This window comes from Tribolium madens, unplaced genomic scaffold, assembly GCF_015345945.1.
Source record: "Tribolium madens isolate multiple individuals breed KSU strain unplaced genomic scaffold, Tmad_KSU_1.1 Scaffold_71;HRSCAF=194;Tcas5.2_LG6, whole genome shotgun sequence".
Lineage (NCBI taxonomy): Eukaryota > Metazoa > Arthropoda > Insecta > Coleoptera > Tenebrionidae > Tribolium > Tribolium madens.
The window spans coordinates 5,547,402-5,569,378 of NW_025401041.1; the positions used below are offsets into that span (position 1 = coordinate 5,547,402).

General features: G+C 32.2%; 4 protein-coding genes and 1 non-coding gene across 6 annotated transcripts in view; 3 read left to right on the plus strand and 2 right to left on the minus strand.

The window, feature by feature from the left end:
• The first annotated feature begins 13 nt into the window (after positions 1-13).
• On the plus strand, positions 14-2,586 carry LOC123009151. The gene is made up of 8 exons (XM_044405276.1): positions 14-200; positions 246-658; positions 703-813; positions 864-966; positions 1,012-1,156; positions 1,500-1,648; positions 1,702-2,114; positions 2,161-2,586. Exons 1-8 carry the CDS (start codon positions 56-58, stop codon positions 2,521-2,523), a joined length of 1,842 nt encoding a protein of 613 aa, XP_044261211.1. The 5' UTR covers positions 14-55; the 3' UTR covers positions 2,524-2,586.
• Positions 2,515-21,977, minus strand: part of LOC123008891 — a 24,993-nt gene continuing 5,530 nt past the window's right edge. Inside the window, exons 1-5 of one of the 2 annotated variants that reach the window (XM_044404941.1) lie at positions 12,774-13,338; positions 7,136-8,052; positions 3,634-3,817; positions 3,387-3,569; positions 2,515-3,339 (exon numbers count right to left, since the gene is read on the minus strand). In XM_044404941.1, the coding sequence (XP_044260876.1) occupies positions 2,570-3,339; positions 3,387-3,569; positions 3,634-3,817; positions 7,136-8,041 (2,043 nt within the window). In that variant the 5' untranslated portion in view covers positions 8,042-8,052; positions 12,774-13,338 and the 3' untranslated portion in view covers positions 2,515-2,569. Of the gene's footprint in view, positions 3,340-3,386; positions 3,570-3,633; positions 3,818-7,135; positions 8,053-12,773; positions 13,339-21,977 lie in introns of those variants that run through there. The other variant, XM_044404942.1, reaches the window with a different exon arrangement.
• On the minus strand, positions 3,885-3,956 carry Trnat-ugu. Its single transcript has one exon. It is a non-coding gene; the product is annotated as a tRNA-Thr (tRNA).
• On the plus strand, positions 13,665-14,404 carry LOC123008894 (6-pyruvoyl tetrahydrobiopterin synthase). Its single transcript, XM_044404946.1, has 3 exons — positions 13,665-13,852; positions 13,899-13,978; positions 14,031-14,404. The coding sequence occupies exons 1-3, from the start codon at positions 13,779-13,781 to the stop codon at positions 14,306-14,308; spliced, it is 432 nt and encodes a 143-aa protein (XP_044260881.1). The 5' UTR covers positions 13,665-13,778; the 3' UTR covers positions 14,309-14,404.
• LOC123008892 (putative fatty acyl-CoA reductase CG5065) overlaps positions 17,448-21,977 on the plus strand; it is a 7,170-nt gene continuing 2,640 nt past the window's right edge. Inside the window, exons 1-4 of the mRNA XM_044404943.1 lie at positions 17,448-17,714; positions 20,028-20,425; positions 20,474-20,583; positions 20,639-20,831. Of these exons, the coding sequence (XP_044260878.1) occupies positions 17,448-17,714; positions 20,028-20,425; positions 20,474-20,583; positions 20,639-20,831 (968 nt within the window). The remainder of the gene's footprint in view (positions 17,715-20,027; positions 20,426-20,473; positions 20,584-20,638; positions 20,832-21,977) is intronic.

Sequence of the window (21,977 nt, forward strand, 5' to 3'; positions counted from 1 at the left end):
AGAGGGGAGAGTAGATAAGCAATGCCCCAATGTTGTAAACCCGTCCATTGTCAAAATGAAGCAGAATTTCCTCCAAGTCGAAGATGCGATCCTCTACGATGTGATAAAAGACTTCAATCGCGACGAAAAATCGTTCGATGAGGACGTCTCAGTTGTGACAAAATGGCTTCAAGAGCAGCCCCACCTACCGGAAGTTTTGGGTAATTTTTCGCGAAAAACCGTCTTAATTTTACGGAATTTTTTAGATAAACGAGTTATTCAGAATTTTCTCTTGTTGAATAAGTGTAGTGTGGAGAAAACCAAGCAAAAAATCGATATGTACTTCACCGTGAGGTCAAAACTGGAGGACGTGTTCGGGGAGAGCAACCCCAAGTTGCCCCATTTGAAAGAATTAAGGGAAATTATGTATTTCGTCATTTATCCCAAAACGTTCAAAAATAACCGTTTGTTCATTTTTAAAATGCGCCAAGAGCACTTGGGGGAAAAACTCGAACCCATGAACGTCCTGCGCCATCTATTGTCGATTCATGAAATTCGCATGAAAGAAGATGTGACTTTTGGGGAGTATTTTATAGTGGATTGTAGCCACGTCCCGGTGTCTTATGTTTTAAAACTAACACCGACTTTTGTGTTCAAAGCCTTGGCCATAATTTATGAAGTAAGTCATAATTTTGCGAGTCATAAATTTATAACAATTTTTAGAAATTGTACTCGTCGCGTTTAAAAGGACTCTGTCTTGTTAATTTCCCCAAATTTGGAGAGGCGGCTCTGACTCTAGCCCAAAAAGTCATGAAACCGAAACTTTTCGAACGAGTAAGTTCAAATTTAGTCAAAAAAACAATACTTTTTTTAATTCATTCAAGATCAAAGTGTGCACCGACTTGGACTCCCTGAAAGACATGTTTCCGGAAGATGTACTTCCGGCGGAGTTTGGAGGGACGGGGCTTACACTCCAACAACTCGGAGGTAAATTTTTATAGAAAAAATTTAGTATGCAATGATTTTTTTCAGAAATGTTGGAAACTAAACTCTGTGAATATCAAAGTTGGTATGACCATTTGGACACGATTCAAGTCGATGAGAAACTAAGGCCTGAAAGTCTGAAAAATGACGACATTTTGGGATTTCATGGCAATTTTAAGAAACTTGATGTAGACTAAAAAATCGATTTTTGCAGTTGTGTAATAAAACATCATTAAATTGTGGTTTATTTATTTCCTCATCGCGCTCACCTTGCATTATCAAGGTTAAAAAGCCGGTTAAAAGGAAAAAAATTGAATTTAGCGCCAAAACCGTGGCGCCAAATTTGATTTTTGTGCTATATTAGAGATAAAATTAAGTGCATTTGCTTTTATAACAATACAAATAACAAGTTTCTTGTGTTTGCTGTAAAATTAAAGTTTTATGGATACGAGGCTTTGTCATTTCACCGGCGATATTGTGCAATAAAAGTAGAACGTGAAGGTCTTGTAAAAGTTTCTTATTACTTAACTCACTAGTCACTTTCTAACCATCATGTTTGAAACAAGTGCCGACGCTTTGAAAACAATCTTGCAACTTTATGACCAAAATGAAGAAAGTCTTCGGCTTGACATAGCAAAATTGAAGAATTGGATGACAAGTCAGGGCCACCTTCCCGAAATTTTGGGTGAGCGTGATACCAACCTAAAATTTGTGTCGTAAAACTCCCCTATTTTCCAGACGATAAAAGCATCGAAAATTTTCTAATTCTCACTAAATTCAGTATCGAACGAACAAAACAAAGCATCGACATGTACTACACGGTGCGCTCTTTAATCCCGGAGTTTTACGAACACGTCAATCCGCGAAAGCCGAACATGGCCGAAATGCGCCAAATTGCCTATTGGTTGGCACTCCCGAAAATGACCGACGATATGCACCGAGTGATGGTTTTCAAAATGCGAAACAAACAAATGATCGACAAGATGGAGCCTCGAAACGTCATCGGACTTGTCATCAACTTGGAAGAGTTGCGACTCAAAGAGGATGTAATGTTCGGTGACGTCACCATTTTTGACAATGAGGGAATCAATTTCGGGTACATTAAGAAACTAACACCCAGTATCGTCGCCAAAGTTTTGACAGTTTACGAAGTAAGTTGGTTGCACTGTCTGACACTTGTGCCAACCTCAGTTTCAGAAAGTCTTCTCAATCCCCATGAAAGCCATCTACGTGGTGAACAGTCCCCCGTTTGTTAGCACAATTCTGGGAATATTGAAAAGTCTAATGAAACCAAAATTGTTCGAACGGATACATGTTTGCCAAGATACCAGTATTTTGACGGAAAAAATCCCTAAAAGAATCCTACCGAGGGACTACGGAGGCGAGGAAAAGTCACTAGAGGAGCTTCAAGGTTTGTTGGACCTGAAGTTGGCGCAGTATCAAGACAGGTTTGACAAACTGGACAAACTTCACGTCGATGAGGCCAAAAGGCCGCAGAAGTTGGAAAATGACGAGATTTTGGGGTTTCACGGCAATTTCAAGAAACTGAGCGTCGATTAATTTGTTTTATTAAAATATATACAATAGATTATATACAATAAATCGCTCAAATATACTCTGAAATAAAGACTTTTTTCAAATCAGGTACACTTCCCACGTAACTCCGCGTCTGGTTGGGATAATTGAAGTAGAAAACATCTTCGATAAAAACAGTACTAGCATTCGAATTGGGCAAATACTCGACTGATTTCACTTTATTTCGGATATTATGCGTGCAATCTGACAATTTCGAATTCGAACGCAACAATTTTTTATTCCTCTTCTTATTCCGGTCCTCGAGAGTCATATAAGAATTCGACCTTTGTATCTTAGGCCTCGTTGCGTTATTTTCAAAAAAAATCCTCTCTTTATTATTCTGAAAAAATTCGAAATCGCAATTGGCCTCGGTGGTAATCGAGTACGAACTTTGCGAACTCAAAGTGTCAAAATTGCGATTTTCGGGCAAAAAATCCTCATCAGAACTCGAATACTCCACCCGATCAGGGGTGGCTTTGAATTTCAGTTCACGTGTGACGTCATTCAGACTATCCTCGCTTTTACACAGCCGCATTTTATTCAATCGGAGCAAATTACGCGAATTTTTTATCTGCTCCTGGTAGAAGTGGGTTTCGGGGATGTACCGGAGACTCTCCTGTGATAAACTGGTGCGTTTCGTTAGGGGATTTTTACTCTGGATTAGATTCAATTGTTTGTTGATGTACTGGGGGCTCAAATGATGCAAATTCGAGTGGCTGGGGCACAAATCGGCCTCGCAACTGCGACAGGAAAACTCCAAGTTGGGGCGTTGGTACGCCTGACTAAACTCAGTTTTGACACCTGTAAAAAAATGTCACTAGATTGAACGAAAAAAATGCGTTTTTTACCTCTTTGCTCCTTGTGGCGTCGGTAATTATGGATGACCGGAAGTCGGCCATCTATACTTGTGTAGAGTGAACCATTGGTTAGCGGAAATCGATGCTCGATTGTTTGCATGGCCCTCTGATTTTGTGCCACTTCCAGTGACTGGGGAGGGCTACTAAACGGCCGAAACTTTCCATCCAAGCCGACTAGATAATTTAAATGATTTTAATTAGGCAACCAACAATACAATTTTTTTAATAAATTAATTACCATGTGGTAATTTGTCTCCCTCACGGTTATTAGAACACTTGTAGACATTAGACACCCATTTACAAAATCTGGAATCAACAATACCCAACCCAATTGGTATTAAAATGTCTTGGACAAGACCCAGCCATAATGCAACACCTGCGACGTCCCACGGGAACACTAGTTCGGGATAAATACTCAATACCTGTAACCAAAATCATTAATTACAAAAAAAAATTGAAAAAAAAAGTTTGTTTGGTTTTTTGAGCATTTGCCTCCTGTGAGGATTGAACTCACGACCCCTGGTTTACAAGACCAGTGCTCTGCCACTGAGCTAAAGAGGCTACACGTTTCCTGACGCAAACGCTTCAATGTAACATTACAACACGTCAAAGCTTCTTATCAATTCTTATCAGTGTTTACAAATGTTTAAACACCGGTCTATTGTTTTATTATTGTTAAATACGTGAAAACAGCACGAATTGCAATTATTCGTCGCAATAACTACGTCTCAATTAGAGGTAATTGGGTAATTTTCATAATGCGAGTCACGTGACACCACACAAATGGCGGCATTTTCGAACTATTTGTTCCAAATAATTGTGTAACAAGCGTCTATTTGTACATTTCTTAACAGTACAGTGACCGTCATGATCCACCATGACACTTACAGATTACAATCTTGTAAAAATTACGAAAATTATTACCAACCGTGACCGTCAAATGTCACTAATTGGCGCGGATGTGCTTAAAAATTTCAAGGTTTCGGCCAATTAACAAATTCTACTAATAAAATGTCGGTCAATAATTCGAATTTTGACAATCCAGGGTCGCCACCTTAAGATTATCATCTTGCAATTTCTATTTTTTCAAGGGTGGCACCACTTTTATCTTTTGACGTAATTTTTTAGTCAATAATCTGGAATTTTAATAATACAGGGTCGCACTTCAAGATTGTTATCTTGTGGTTTCTATTTTTTTCAAGGGTGGCACCACTGTTATCTTTTACCTTTACTGGAAAGTCTGAGAAATCGCTAGAAATGTCAAAACTGTGTGATCTTTCACGTTTTCTTGCAAAAACAAAAGAATTATCGGTATTAAGTACCGTTCGATCGGGGAAAGTAACAAATAGGTATGTCAAGAACGTATCCGTTTAAGGTGTGAAACATTGTTGCCAACTCAAACGCACATTTGATTTATTTTTAGGGTGAAAAGACAAAACACCGGAACTGTTCGATACAGTAGATGAGTTTTTATTTGTGGTGTGATGGAATGTTGGCAACAGATTGAATTTTTTCATATGTCAAGGTTTGATGATTTTAGATTAAGAATATAATTTTATTGTTACGACAATTACATAAATTTATTAGAAGAAAATATCTAGAGCGTATCCGTTGCGAAGCCATCTTGATATTTAATCAATCATCGATGGTTGAAAAGATTTACACGAATTGAACGTTTATTACGGAACAAAGGAAGTAATTTTTTTTTAATTGGGCAAGAGTTGTTACGCCACTGGGCCAGCGGCCATTTTTCAAAACAAAACAATAAGTGACAGCAGCCAACTACCACCAATTATCGATTTTATGGAAAGTATCTTCCGTGTGTTTAATAACTTTTCCTCTCTTGTACGCAATTTCACATTCTCTTCTAATTGTCGGTGATGATTTTTCAAATTGAGTTTGAAAGTACTGGAAAAAAATTGAAAATCGACCCACAAATCCGTTTACAACCCACCAATCAATTATTCGACTTCCTGTGCTTTACCACATCTTAAACTTCTGACCCATTGCCGCGAGACATACGCGAGTGACCCGAATTGGGGCACCTCGAGACCTTGGGCCGTGTCCTAGTGAAATCATTAGCGACTCGTTAATTTTTTTTTGAGAAAAGATGTGATAACATCAAACTTTTCTTTTTCCCATCATTACGAATAGTCATATCGGAAAAGTAAAATGGCGGAAGTCCGGACATTGTTATTTCCTTTCAACTTTCCAGGTGACAAGTCAAAGGTTAATAACTTTAAAGAAATCTAGGATGCTTTGGAAATGTCTAATTAATTGAATCGAGTAGGCGTATCCAGTTATACAGAACGATTTCGATATTTCCAGGCCTGGAAACACAATGTAAGCGATTTATTTTCAATAAAAACTTGCTTAAAATAGCGAAATCTAGATGGCTGAGGACAAAAAACCGCACGCAACACGTCAACTGGAACCATTTAAAACTACATTATTTTAGAAAAGCAAAAAAAGTGCACAAACCGCATTGAAAAGTACATTTTCACGAATCATCCTGTTCATAAAAAATAAAAAATTGTACAGGGTGAATCAATCCTTGTAGCCATATTTTGAGATTATGAGATAAAAAAAATCAAACAAGGTATTTCACAAAAAAAAAACAAAAATAGAATAAATTCCACTATATAGCTTCCGGGTATCAAGTCAAAGGTTAATAAAATGCAATGGAATCAAGTAGGCGTGTTTGGTTATACCATCATTCCCTATATTTTCAACTCTCTAAACATGTTATACACGTTTTTGCAGACTCAATTGTTTTAAAATCATATCACACAGCAAAATCTAGATGGCCATGAGTTTCTTTGAATGAGATAAGTTGTAAAATAATTAAAAATCTAAATGAAAAATAAGACAAAACTTAAAAACAAAATCACTGTTTTTTTTTCAAAATTCTATATACCGGGTGAGTCATTGAATAAAGAACCCCTTATATCTTCCTCATTTATTCTCCAAATTTGACGCGGTTTGCACTATTTTAAAATTATTTAAACGTACTACCTACGACTACGAGGTCACATTTTTTTACATATACTGGGCGTTGCATAAAAAATATCAAATATCTATCAGAGGTTAAAAATATGCATAATTTATTCTGTTACACACATATTCGAATGTACTATCACTTTGCAGTCATTTATTACATAGAGCCTTTGGCGTTAAAAATTTCAAAAAAATTATGAAATCTAGCTAGCTGGAGGCGTAAAAGACTGTTAGAAACATTTTATAAAACCAAAAAAAATGTTTTCTAAGTAATAATGTATAATTCTAAAAAATTATTTTTTTTTTTTTGATATACGGGGTGAGTCACAAGATAAGTAAGGGCCCAGATCTGCGTTATTTGTTACTCGAAATGAACGCGGTTTGCACTATGTGAAAGCAATTTAAGCATGTTACAACTCTGCGGTCAAAATTTTTACACATACAGGGCGTTCCATGTAAAAATGAGCACAATACCAAGTCGGAGGTTAATAATATGCAAGGAAATCAAGTAGGCGTGTGCAGTTATTCCATCAATTTCGATATTTTTGTACCTAAACATATCATATCCGTTTTCACACGCTCGATTATAATTCTCGCGTCAATTCTCACTGTCCTACTTAAACAATTACATTCATTTACTCGTTGCAATTACAAACTTTCAAATAACATGGCGGCATCATGTTAACATTATCGTCAACTTAATAACGAAAAAAAAAATGAAAGTATAGTATTTTTTTACTTACAATGAGAGGTAGATGATAGAAGAGATAACAGACGATTAGCACCGGATGTATAGTTTCTAATCCAGTTCTGTGTTCATCATTTTTGACAGGTTGTTGTGTAATACACGGCCTTCTGCTGTTGGTACTACTGACAGTTGTCGAAATATTTGAAACGTCACTATTCCAAGCGACTTGATTCTGTCCATCATATAGGTTAGGATCACCTCTTTGTATGGTATAAGTGTCGTAGAAATTCTTTTGTTCGTTGCTTAAACTCAAATCACTCAAATCCGAATTAGACTTTTTCAAATAGTCAAAACCGCGTTTTTTGATTTTGAAATGATTAAAACAGGTGGCCATGAATGAAATCACAGACACTGTGGCCAAAAACACGTTCAAAACAATAATAAACACATTGTATTTAATATCAAGGTGAAAAGGCATAAATATGCACGGATTCGTTTCCCATAGTTTGTAAAATGGCGGTTGGGGTTGCGCCAAAATGGCGGCCACTCCCACGCACGCGCACAACGTCGTGAGACAGAACAAGTGATAGATGACATGTGTGGTGGTGAGGAATTGCCTCAGGTGTTGCTGTTTTCGGTGAAGTTTGACGGAAAAAAGGCCGATGACAGCGAGAGTTGTCAAAGAGCAGGCCTGGAAGGTGTGAATCGAGTTGAAAATCCACACGAGGGCGCTGCAGTAGTCAAGGTTGATGACGTCTTGACTCAGTGCCACGAAAAGGGTGTAGGTGAGGATAGTGAGGTTACGGAGGATGGAGAGGACGAGGAGAGTGACAATGGGGATGTCGTAAGGGCCCCAGGATTTACGGTTGCGCTGGAAAATGGCCGACGTCCATACGAGGAGGATGGTGACGATGGGCAGCGCCACGACGGTGGCGAACTGCGCGCTACTTGCGTTCAACATGGCGGCGACGCCTGCAAAGGGAAGACTTAGATGAATCATCCTATATAGTATATATACAGGGTGCGCCAGAACTCGCGCCCCAGAGAAAATTTTCAAGTAAGGTAAGATACCAGGAACATGAAAAAATTTGTTTAAAAATTCTATCTGTCAAAAATTTTTGACATTTGACATTTTTTTATGTGTGATTTTGATGATCTTGTATATGTTTTTTTACAATTATTTAGAAAAGGTACAAAAATTTTGCCAATAAAAGCCTCAAATAACATTGAACAGAGTTACATGTTATGATACAGCTTCCTTGTTTCCTCTTTTAATAGCCTATAGCAAAAAAACTTGTAAAATATTTTTTTCAAAATAAATAAATAAAGTCAAAGTGCAAAATTTAAGCCCTTATAACTCCGAAATTTTTATAGATAAATTTTTTTAACATTTTTTCCATGTTCCTGGTATCTTACCTTATTGTTTTCTGGGGCGCGAATTCTGGGGCACCCTGTATATGTATAAAATGCAAGAAGGACATGGCACATTATAAATACACTGTATATGTAAACCTAAAATAATATTTTCTAACTAATAATGTAATTCGCAAAATGGTTTTAAATCAATAAAAATCACTATTGTTTAATTTCATATACCGGGTAAGTTATTAAATAGACAACCTCCTATATCTTCCTTATTTGTTGTCCGAATTCGACGCCATTGGCAAATTTTTTTACATATACGGGGTGTTTCTTAAAAACTGTACAATAAATACTATAACTTGGCAGTTATTTTTGATCACATGAATTCATTTTCTAAATTTACATTATTTTATTCTAAGTATACCGGGTGAGCTACAGAATAAGTAAAGGCCTATATTTTCGTTATTTTTTGTCCGAATTTCACGCGTTTTGTACTATGTGAAAAATATTTAACTTTAGGGTCATATACACATGCAGGCCGTTCACAATAAAATATTATGCCCTCAGCAAAAGACGTATTTAGAAAACACCTATGGTTGATAAAATATTTTTATCAAACACACTGTATACAATGAAAAATACAAACAATTTGCTTCAGGTTCTAACTATTAAAAACAATTTATACGTATGGCGCCCAAAATTTTTAGTGGGGCTGCAGTTTTTTCAAAAAAAATCCTCGAACAGGTCAATTTTATTTTTGTAAATGCTATATTTTGACATTTATGATGTCATTCGTTTTTGAGTTGTGATGTCACTTTTTTCAATTTTTTTAAATGAGAACTGACATTTTTGTTCACTGTTTTAAATAGCAATGGTAATAAGAAAAAAAAAAATAAAAAAATATACAAAAAATAAATAAAATAAATTTAAAAATATTGACAGTTAAACACAAAAGTCTTTATCTTATTGTTATTGTCTTATTTTATAAGGGGCAATTGTTTTTTGTATATTTTTTTAACATAATTAGCATGAAAACACTTAATATGAGACCTAAACAAAAAACAATCAGCCCTTATAAAATAAAACAAGAACAAGAAGATAAAGCTCTTTGTATATACAGGATGAATATAAAGTATGGAACCATAAGCAGTATTTTTTTTAATTATTTGACTTCAGAAAATAATAATTAATACAAATTAAAGTAATATAAAAAATGTGATCGTATTATTATGAGAACAAATTTTGTTTTGTGGTTGCCATTTAAAAAATAAAAAAATTTCTTAGAACTCAAAAACAAACGAAAATTTCGAAAAATTCTATTCTTGATAAAACGTCGCATTTTTATAGTACTTTATTATTCATCAATTAGAAATTCCAAAAAAAAAAAAATACTTTAAGCAAAAAACGTTTGGATCCATACTTTTTATTCACCTGGTATAAAACTTTCTACAACTTTTTTAAGTTTCTTAATTTTATTTTCTTCTTTTTTGCTTTATTTTTTATGTTTACCAGAAAAATAACGATGTGTACCTACTATCTAAAACAGTAATAAAAAATGTCGGTTGACATTAAAAATGACGTCATTTAACAAAGATATGAATTTTGTTCGTTACTTTTAGTTCAGTTTGTATTATAATTTTTTGCGTTATTCTATCTAAAGAAAGTTAAAAAGACAAAGTTTTAAAGTAAGGCTCAGGGTATTCAAAGTAGGGCTCAGCCCTATTTGCCCCCCCCTCCAACTACGGGCCTGATTTGCTTTTAAACTGTTTATAACTGCTCAACCAAGAAATTTTAATACTTCACAATAATTTTTGGTTATTTTATATTATAGCGAGTGAATCAATCAATAAAACAGCGATTTTACGTTTAAATGTAGGTATTTAAAGGTAGTATAATGAACTAAAGAATTAGTTATAAACAAATAAGTAATTTTAATAAAGTATGTAGCACAAAAATTAGCATCGTTAACAAATTTTTAGATCAAAGTAACTAAAACATTAATAACTAATAATTATTTAATAAAATTTGTATTATATTGGGTGAGGCATTACACCACCTATAACTTTCTTATTTAGAAGACAATTTTGATGTTACCGATTTACTGTGTCAAATCTAAAAAAATGTAAACATTTTTTAAATACATATTCAGGGCGTTACAATTTTTAAGAGAAAAATGTTAGGCTTTAATACGAAGTGTTTAAAAATCATTAGTAGAAAATAAAAGTTGTTGAATTTTGTTCCGCTATATATTTACTGCTCCTCATTAAAATATTACTATCGTAGTGGCTTAAGTCATTTTTAATTAATTTTAACGCAATTCTTTCAAGTTACATAAGTCGGTATTTCATTTAATAATTGCAAGTGACGTTTCGCTGTGCGAAAACGGTCACGTGATTTAAATATAATTAAATTAATTTAATTTAATTCAAGTAGGCGTTGGAATAAATTTTGTTATGTTATGAGCATCAAGTCATCTGGGTAAGGCTGAAAGAATTTCAAGGTTGACTTGTGACGTTCCGCAAAACAATTGACCGGCAGGATTTATACATCAGTACACATTTATTTGTTTTAAATCGTAGGAGGCGAATTTTGATAAAATTACATCAATTATAAAAGGAAAGTCACTTTCAGTTTTTTTTTCTGTCTTTTTATTTCGTTCTCTGATAATTTAATTGGATGAATGATAAGAAAAAACCGGAAATATTACGAATTAAGATGTGACATTTCTTCATTTGTTATGTCACAATTAGTGAAAGTTGGCTGAACTGGGGATAAACAAATCGTTATTTTTTTTAATTGACGTTTTAACTAGGTGCCAACTTGATTTTTGCTTTATTTACATAAATATGTACCTGCATAAGTGGGTAAATATTTAGTAAAATTCTATTACAAGGTTGGTAATAAAAATAACTAATTTCATCATATAGCTTTTCCATAAATTTTCTTCTACCTGCTTATTCAGCGAGCAGAGAAATCCTTTATTACGAAAATATCAAAGTGCATAACGGTTGCACTTATACAAACAAATAGAGCAAACCTAACAGTGATACCAACCTAACAATAACTGCATTTTTACCCTCCCATACCCTATAACTGAAGCCAACGACCGCATCGGGTTTTTCACCCGTGGATACCAAATTTGTCATTTGTGTGGGTTGGTAATGACAGTATGTGGTTACAGGCTTGCCATCTTAATTCGCATAAAATTATAACTTTTTTTAAGAAAAAATTAATGAAAGTCGGTGAAAGACTTGATGTTTTTTTTTCAAGATCTGGAATTTTTGGACGGTCGAAAGGTCAACAATCCAAGCCAACTTTTCTCCTTTTTTTTATAATTAGAAAGTTTGATAACAAAGTGGTGCCCTGAGGGACACGCTTTAATTGAGAATATATTTTAATAATTAATCCACTAATTATAAAATATTTTAATTACAGTATCCTGCCATTTATTACGAAATGTGCACCTTTTCAATTTTTTAATCAAGAAAGACCTTTGATTTTATCAAAAAAATACAACATTGACTAATCTAAAACGGATTAAACATAAAGTAACAAACCGTATTTGGTTTTATTTTTTTCTTTCAAAAATATGGCTATGCGCCTTTTTTGTGATTCACCCCGTATAATAATATTTTTGATAACGAAACAGGAAAAACATGTAAAAATATTTACAAATTTGCAAACATCGTAAATTTATATAAACATATTTTCTTCTAATATACAGGGGGTGTCATAGAAATGTTTATTATTATTTTTGAAAGCATTTGAACCAGCAAAGAAATTACCCTTATTAGTGTTTCAAATAAAATCGCCAGATTCGCTTATTTATTACAATCACCCGGTTTTTTAAATTTTAAAAAATTTTTGGTTACAATAAATCTTTGACATTTACACATTTTGCAAAAAAATGTAAATTCTGAATCTGTTTTTCTTTAATATACAGTGTGGGGCATAGAAAAGTTTCTCGGCGCGTATCCCTGTTATTTTTAATCCGATTTAAATGTACTTTTGACTATCTGAAAGCATTCAAAATTTAAAATTAAATTGAGCTATTTTATTAATTATAATACATGGTGTTTCAAAAAAAAAAAAAAAAACACTAGACTTGCTTATCTAATATAGAAAGTTGAAACAATTTCGTTATTGTTATTATTATTACAAATGTTTCGTGACAATTTTTTTAAATTGTATCGATTTCGTAAATTTAAAGCTCGTTAAGTCAATTATTAAATGACTTGAGCACTTATTACCTAATACGACCTCAACCGATCATCCAATTAAGCAGGCTGCGAATTACATCGCACCTCTATATTTTTTTTTCTCAAAATTACCTCACACAAATTGCTCCAAATCCATCAAGCCTCCTTGGCGCGAAACAAAATCGTTTTTGAAAAATTCCACGGCACACTAAAATCCACTCACTTCCCGTTCACATTTTTTTGTTTTTGTTTTGTCGTGAAACATCGCCGTCCGCGATCTGAACCGCTCTGAAACAGTCGACGATCGGTTTCGAGGACGTCGAGCGAATGGTAAATGTGGGGCAAAAATTGAAAACAACGCGGGGGGAAAATACTATAAAACGTGTAATTTGCATTTTTCTTCTCGGATCGAGTGGTCGAGATATTTGTAAAACAAACGCAGTTTCATAAAGTTATTTTTGATAAATTCAACCGACACTTGCGCACGTTCTGTGTTTTTATTATGTTGTTGATACTGATTTGGAAAACAATGAATCAAATGGGTGTGTGCAGAAAAACAAAATTGCGAAATAATTATTTTACTTCTGATAATTTTCTACAAACTGTCAATATTCGTTATAATTATTGACAACGTATATTTTGTGACCTTAACCCCTTTTTGGGATTTAAATTAACCCAAAAATAGTATACAACTTGACATGTAGGCAACCAACACAACAGCTCATTTTTTAACTTATTGTCAGGCAACTAACAATACACGTTGCTTTTTAATCAATTTTAAATAACATTTGATTAAATTACACTCCAGATATTTAAAATGATAAGTATAAGTAATTAAAAAAAAAATTATTTCTTCTATAGGCAACCAATAATATGAGTCGCATTTTTATTATTAAACTATTAAACATTTATTCTTAGCACTAATTAATCTCAATTTTTTACGGATATCAAATGATAAGTAATTTAAAAACATTAAAAAATTATCAATTATGAAAAATAAAAAAATTATTTGCTAATTTTTTGTGTAGGCAAACGACAATACACATCGTTTTTGTTTTTGTTTGTGCACTTAACCTTCAAGTGTTAAACCTAGTTTTAAGTATAAATCACCGTCGAAATACTCCAAATTATAAAAAAATGTCTGACTCAAGACCCCCCAGAGCTTATCAAACCCGCAAAATCACATTTTCAGCTAGCCACCGTTTGCACAGGTAACCTAACCTCAATTAATTTCTATTTCTCATTAAATTATTACAGCCCCTATTTGAACAACGCCGAAAACGCTCAAGTTTACGGAAAATGCAACCACATTAATGGCCACGGACACAATTACATTGGTTTGATGAAAATTTTGCAAAATTATCATAACCTCACTTTTGGTTTTTGTAGTAAAAGTGACTCTTTTTGGCGAGATTGACCCCAAAACCGGAATGATTATGAATATGACCGAGCTGAAACAGTTTATGGAGGAGGCTGTAATGAAACAACTCGATCATAAAAATTTGGACAAGGATGTTGAATTTTTCCAAACTAGGGCTAGCACCACTGAAAATGTGACCCTTTTCATATGGGAGAGGATGAAAGCGGTGATGTCAAGGCCGGAATTGTTGCACGAAGTTGTGGTTTATGAAACCGAAAATAATATTGTTAAATACAAAGGCGAATAGGCTTTATTTTTGTAAAAAGTGATTATTATATATAATATATAGCGACATTATTATAACATTCCTATTTTCATGCAAATAAACAGTTTTTTGATTGAATTTTATTTATTAATCATCACTATAGTTTTGGAAATATGTTCTTGAGGTCAGGAAGTGACATTTTTGTTGTATAGGCAACCAATTATACGCCTAATTAATTTAATTCATTGTCGAAATGTGGCAAATTATTAATTAAGTTACGCAATGCCTAAATTGGAGCGATTTTTCCAATTATCTCATTTAAAATTTCTACTCTTCCATAAGCGATTGCGCAACTCAAGTCATCAAAATAGTCAAAATTTTGAAAAAGTAGGATTTTCGGTTGGGCAACACCGAAATATTCAGTAATTAATTTTCTCGGCTAGCGTTAAGGAAAGTCAGAGCCATATGAGTGATTATTATTTTGCAACAAATATATTATTTCTGAACTTTATACGTAGAACCTGCGCAATCAATATACGAGATGCTGAATAATTTACACAAAAGTTATATAACTTTTAAATAAAGTGGGACAATACGATGTTTCGATAATTGCAAATCCGAGTCGAGAAAATGCTGTAATAAATTCAATTTCTTAACTATTCGAGTGCGGTATTTTTCTAAAAAGAAAATGCGAAGACACGTGCACTAGATAGCCAGATTACTAGAGAACCAGTTTGTTGTATAACCAAAGAGGCCAAGACCATGAAAAGTATCTCAGTAAAAAGCCGACGCTTTCTTATCTTATGTAACTCGTCGCGATTTTGATGTATTTTTGATTTTTAATGAAAGTCAACGAGGATTTATCAACGATTTTGATTTATCTACGTGGACAAGCATCGGCATGTAATCACACGACTTTCACACACACACACGTGTTTATAAATATAAATTGTTTATAAAATTCATTAAAGTATACAAACAAAACTTAAAATTCGCTAATTAACTAGCATCATTTTAATTGTAAAATGGGAAATCAGCGTTCAAAAGAATACTGGGTGATTATAAATGATTGGCAACACTGAATTGTTTGTAATTCTTCTAATGACAATTAACTGTAAAAATTTGACGTTTGAATTTGAAAGTCAAGGCCAACATGACGACAAAAATCACACTGACGTATTACTCAAAAAAATATATACAAGGTGGCACAACAGCAAAACAAAACTTTCATTTTATTGTTAACAAAATTACAAAAATTGTATTTTCATTAAATTGAAATAAACGACAACCATTCTTCATTTGTTTACCTAAGTAGGCGGAAAAACAGACACAATATTTGAGACTTGAAAATTTCATATTTTTATCAGTGTTGCCAACTTAAATTCAAAATAAAAGCCACTTAAAAAATTATAAAAAAGACAAGAGTAAAACATTAAATTTAGAATACTACAAATAAGTTTACGTCAAGACAATTTTACATTTTTTTTATTTTATTTTTGTCCCAAATTTTGATCAATAACCTAATTTATAAATTAATTCTAATTTGCTACCGTAAAACGGTCCAAAGTTAATAAACTTGTGCATAAACTGGTGTTTTTTATTATTTTTTCTCTAATAAACTGGTTTAAATGTAAAATTTGATGCAATTCCGGAATCATCAATTTATTAAAGTCAGAAAACTGGTTTTTATTTCACTTTAAATAAGATGAAGATGTCAAAAATCGGATTTTTAAGCGAAAATGATGAGACTTGTACCGCATGTAACGAAAATAAGTACATTCATGTTAACAAAGGAAAACCGAAAAAAATTATATAAAATTGAACAAAATGTGGTTCTAGTTAAAAAAAATGATTTTTTCTTTAATTTCAGTTTCATTATAAAGAGGTGTTTAGGTGCGAATAAAACTTGATTCACCTAGTTTATAAGTTTGACAAAATCAATAAATTCTGACTAGATTTTACGAATTTCAAAATAGTATAAAAAATGTTTTTTTGTATCATTTTCATCCGTTTTTTCCGCTTTCTATTTTCACAGAATTACGAATTTTCAAAGTTTTGTCTCATTTTTGTGCACAAGAAACTTCGATACTATAAAAAAACATTTAATTGTAAATAAATCATAGGGTATAAAGTAGAATTAAAAAATATTGTAAATTTTTTGGTATTTTTGCAAATCCTCTTTATAAAAATCAAAATTTGTTTCTTTCACTTTCCTTTTTAAACGTCTCCTTTTAAAAAAGCAATTTTAACCACCCCTTATTTTAAACACATTTATTTTTTATTGTTGTATTTATTGACAATTTACATTTTCTAAATTTTTCTTCATTTTCTTCCAACAATGTCATAAAACGCAAATTTTCCATTGCTTACAATTAAATTTTATTGTTTTTTACCAAAATTCCGGAATTTTAAAATAATCAATTAAAAATATTACTTTTGATAACCATATAGAGCGTGAGTCACAATTAGATCTAATCTTTTTCACTAAAGCAATTAACTTAATATACTTTAATAATAAAATTCTTCATTAAAGAGGTACAGGGTGACGTATATTTTTTTCATTTTTATGCAATAAAAAATTAATTATAACGTGTTAAGTAGATTTAAAAAATATTTAAAATAAAGAATAAAAAGATGTTGTTTGTGGGGGTGCAGATAAAATTTGAAAACTTTGTACTTATTTCCGTTGCTCCCTGTATGCAGTAGCGGGATAATTCGTACAAAAAGTGCACAAATTGCGATTTTATGCCTCAGATAATTAAGTTTAAGTGTCAAGATCAAGAATTAAGTCTTATGAAACGCCATAAACCATAATTGAGTCTTCTCTCGTTTTTCTCAAATTTCTCAACCTCAACATCCTGTATCCCACATAATCCATAATTCGTCTTCCGTTCAATTCTCAAATCCCAAGCTACGGTTTAAGAAATTTAAACACACTCGAACCACTTTCTAAACACCCATAATCCATACATTTACATAATTCCATAAAATTCGCGCTTTAAATTCGTATTAAAAAATTTTTCTTTCTCTATGCGCACCCAGACGCATTCTCTCATATTTTTAACATTCTTACGTGATTTTCTTAATTGTTGTTGTCGGAAAATAATTACGAATTTTTTTCTCAAATTTTTTTCGGGCGATGGTAAAAGTCGAGGGCGGGGGACGAGAGGGGGAAATTTAAATGGGAACCAACAGATACCAATGGGTCAGTTTGAACGTGGATTGTGAGACAATGGTGCAAATTATTGAAAACTCGGAACCTAATCGAATCGCCGATTTTTTTAAAGATAAAACCATTCTGATTACGGGAGGGAGTGGATTTTTAGGGAAGGTTTTGATCGAAAAGTTGTTGAGGAGTTGTACGGATTTGAGGAGGATTTACGTCTTGATAAGGGCCAAAAATGGAAAAAATATACACGACAGGCTGCAAGACATTTTCAGCGGACCAGTAAGTTATTTTCTCTTTTTTTTGTAATGAAGAATAATAAAAAAATAAACAATTTTTTTTTTTTTTAAATACCAAAAATAGTGTTACTTTTTTGATTATCTCCTTTTCGAAAAGACAGTTTTAACCACATTCATTTTTCATTGTTGTATTTTATTTATTCACAAATTACATTTTCTAAATTGTTATTTATTTTCTTAAAAGCACATTTTGATTTCTACTTGCTTTTATTAATTATTTTTCCCCCAAAACTCTGCGATTTTAAAATAAATCAGTTAAAAATATTAGTTTTAATGTAAACAGAGGGAGTCATAATTGGATTAACGTTTTTTTCAACAATGCTTCTTTAGGATTTTCAGGGGACCAGTAAGTTATTTTTCTCTTGAATGAACAATAATAAAAATAAATAAACTAAACAAAAAATAAAAAAATACCACATTTGTATTATGTTATTTTTGTGAATGTCTCCTTTTTTAGCCAATTTTGTCTTAAAAACATTTATTTTTCATTCAAAAAGTGAATTTTCCTAATTTTTCTTCATTTTCTTCCAACAATTTAATAAAACATAAATTTTGATGTCTATTGACTTTTATTAAATTTTTTCCAAAAAAATTCCGCCATTTTAAAATAAATCAGTTAAAAATATTTGTTTTAATATACAGGGTGAGTCATAATAAGATGTAATTTTTTCACCAAGGCCTCTAGGTTAAAACAAAGCACTTAACCTAATACATTTTAGTAACAAAAATAGTCCATTGAAAAGATACAGGGTGATGTATATTTTTTGGTATTTTTGAAAATTCTTGTTAATATACAGGGTGAGTTATAATAAGATGTAATTTTTTCACCAAGGCCTCTAGGTTAAAACAAAGCACTTAACCTAATACATTTGTAACAAAAATGGTCCATTGAAAAGATACAGGATGTATATTTTTTGGTATTTTTGAAAATTCTCTTTATAAAATATCATAATTTGTTTATTTCTCTTTACTTTTTAAATGTCTCCTTTTAGAAAAGCAATTTTAACCACTCCTTGTTTTAAAAATATTATTTTTTTATTGTATTTATTGAAAATTTACATTTTCCAAATTCAACAATTTCATAAAACCCAAATTTTAATTTCGTAGCTTGTTTTTTCTTATAAACTTCCGCAATTTTAAAGTAAATCAGTTAAAAACCTCACTTTTAATATACAGGGTGCGACAGAACTCGCGCCCAGAGAAAAATTTCAAGTAAGATAAGATACCAAAAACATGGAAAAAATGTTTAAAAAATTCTGTCAAAAAATTTTGACATTCATTTTTTGACATTTGTATATGGTTTTTTACAATTATTTAGTAAAGGTACAAAAATTTTGCCAATAAAAACGACAAATAACATTAAACAGAGTTTCATTTTAGGATACAGTTTCCTTGTTTCCTCTAGTAGTATAGCCTGTGGTAAAAAAAATTTGGAAAATTATTTTTTCAACAGAATAAATAGAGTCAAAGTGCAAAATTTAAGCCTTCATAACTTCGAAATTTTAATAGAAAAAATTTTTTAACATTTTTTTTTCTCTGGGGCTCGAGTTCTGGCGCATCCTGTATACAGGGTGGGTCATAATTGGATGCAACGTTTTGTACTAAATCAAATAACCTAATATATTTTAATAACGCTTCATCAAAGAGATACAGGGTGATGTATATTTTTTGGTATTTTTGAAAATTCTCTTCATGTAGCTGAACAGGTATTCATTTTTTTTAATTTTCAATTCTGTAGAAAATAAATTATTTTTTGACGTAAATGTATTGATTAAATCTGTTTTAGCAGACTCTCTGTTAAAACAAAACATTTCAAAATTTCAAATACTAAATAGATTTTTTATGTTCAATTTTGAATAACAGATTAATAATACAAAGTAAATAATAACGTAATTGTGACATTATATTTAATATTTTAGTTTTTTCGTTACGTATTTTATTTGTTATCATTTTTTTACTTTTACTCTGTACTGTAATATGTAATTACAGACATTGGGATAAAGATTCTTCCATTTTTGGGGGCAATAAAATAAAAAAAAAACGAAAGTTTGAATAAAAAAAAGTGAACTGTGACTTTGAAATGAAGTTGGCAACAATGCATTTTGGAGTGACAGAAGATACACCACTTGTGAATTTTTGTATTTTCTGCCACTTAATTTTAAACTCATAGGCTACTATGACTGTATTTTCTTAACAGATTTAAAAACCAACTGAATTAAACAACTTATTCTTTATTTTGTTAAAAAATATTGAATTTTTGTCATTATAGATTTTGTGTTTTTATTATATTTTTTAGTTATTCGAGATGCTCAAAAAACAGCACGGCAAGATCGTCCTCGAAAAAGTCGAACCCATTTCGGGCGACATTAGCGCCCCCGACTTGGGTTTGAGTCCCGACGACCGCCTAAAACTAGTTCAAGAGACCGAAATCATCTACCATTCGGCCGCAACCGTTCAATTCGACGAACCATTCAAAAAAACGGTTTTATTAAACGTTCGAGGCACTCGTCTTATGCTCACACTGGCGAAAGAATGCAAAAAATTGATCGTTTTTTGTCACGTATCCACAGCCTACTGTCAAGAAACGCAAGAAGTACTCAACGAGAAGACCTACCCCCCTCCTTGTGACCCCCACCGAATCATTGACATGTGCGAATGGATGAATGAAGACACTTTGGATACAATCGCACAAAAGTCAGTAATAATTTATTTTTTTTCCAATTTTTTTAATTTTTTTTTCAGGATGAGGGGGGCCAGTGCCAATAACTATACCTTTACTAAAGCCTTGGGTGAAGGCTTAGTGACGGAACAAATGGACACTCTCCCTGTAATCATCCAAAGGCCCGCGGCTGGTAATAAATAAAAAAAATTTTTTTTTGTTTTTTTTTTTGAAAAAAAAAATTTCAGTGGTTCCAATTTGGAAGGAACCAGTTCCTGGCTGGACCGATAACATAAATGGTCCCACAGGACTCTTGATTGGTGCCGGGAAAGGCGTGATAAGAACCATGTATGGCCGTAGCGATTACTTTGCCGATTATGTAGCTGTTGATATTATCGCTAATGGTTTGATCGTTACAGCTTACGATTACGTCACATACAGGTATGCAAGGGGTCATTGCAAAATTCGCTGCTTGCTTGCAAGATGTGGCGAGGAAAAAAGAGAGAGTTTTTCTAGTTGACGTGTTGTTACACTTATTTCAAGTCGGGTTATTTTCGCAAAATCGCTAGAATTTGTGCAATTATTTTTCTGTTATAATTAATAATTAAGAGAAAGTGATTGGAAGCAGTGTATGGTTGTCTAAAGTTCACGTCCGACTTTGTACAAGTATTACACTTTTAATTCGATTTGAAATAACGAAAACCGCAGAGTTTTACGACCGCAAATTAGAAAAATACAAGCGGGGAAGGGGTTTGTGACTCACACTGTATAGCGAGCCACAAAAACAAATCTAACACTAAATGTACGTTTTTTGCGTTTTTTATGAATCACCTAGTATACGTATGCCCAAAAAATGAGCAAAATACAAGAGGGAAGGAATTTTATGATTTATAATCAAAAAAATTGATTAAAGTTTATTAATATTCATTTTAAAGTTATACAATAATGTGAAGTTTCGCCAGCTTTCTTATACGAAAATTTTATAGAGCGTCTACAAAAAAACTTGTCCCGAGCGACAAAAAGAAAGTTAAAACTGTAAAAATTCTTTTTTTTTATTTTGCTAAATCACCTGGTATACTCTCATAAATGCATTAAAAAATTGAAAATAGTTTTGACTAAAAATACATAAAAAAAATACGAGAATTTTTTTATGAATCATACTCTATATCAAAAAAATTGATTTTAAAATTATACAATTATGTAAAGTTTCGCCAGTTTTCTTATACGAAAAATTTATTCAAAGCGTATACAAAAAAAATTTGGCCCGAGTGACAAATTTTACATTGTGAAAATTCGTTTTTTTTAATTTTCCAAAAATAGTTTACGACCAAGAATAAACAAAATACAAAGAAGAAAGAATTTTATGATTCACACTGTACATTAAAAAAAATGATTTTAAAATTATACAATTATGTGAAATTTCGACAGCTTTCTTATACGAAAATGTTATACACAGCGTCTACAAAAAAACTTGTCCCGAGCGACAAAAACAAAGTAAACACTGTAAAAATTATTTTTTTTAATTCTTCTAAATCACCTGGTATACTCTCCTAAATCCATTAAAAAATTGAAAATAGTTTCGTCTAA

Bases quoted from the DNA above. Each gene is read 5' to 3' on its own strand.
- LOC123009151 (XM_044405276.1), top strand. From the start codon at position 56: ATGAAGCAGAATTTCCTCCAAGTCGAAGATGCGATCCTCTACGATGTG. The intron at 659-702 runs GTAAGTCATAAT...AACAATTTTTAG, and splicing joins CCTTGGCCATAATTTATGAA to AAATTGTACTCGTCGCGTTT. The intron at 1,157-1,499 runs CTAAAAAATCGA...TTAACTCACTAG, and splicing joins TTTAAGAAACTTGATGTAGA to TCACTTTCTAACCATCATGT.
- LOC123008894 (XM_044404946.1), top strand. From the start codon at position 13,779: ATGTCTGACTCAAGACCCCCCAGAGCTTATCAAACCCGCAAAATCACA. The intron at 13,853-13,898 runs GTAACCTAACCT...AAATTATTACAG, and splicing joins GCTAGCCACCGTTTGCACAG to CCCCTATTTGAACAACGCCG. The intron at 13,979-14,030 runs GTTTGATGAAAA...TGGTTTTTGTAG, and splicing joins CCACGGACACAATTACATTG to TAAAAGTGACTCTTTTTGGC.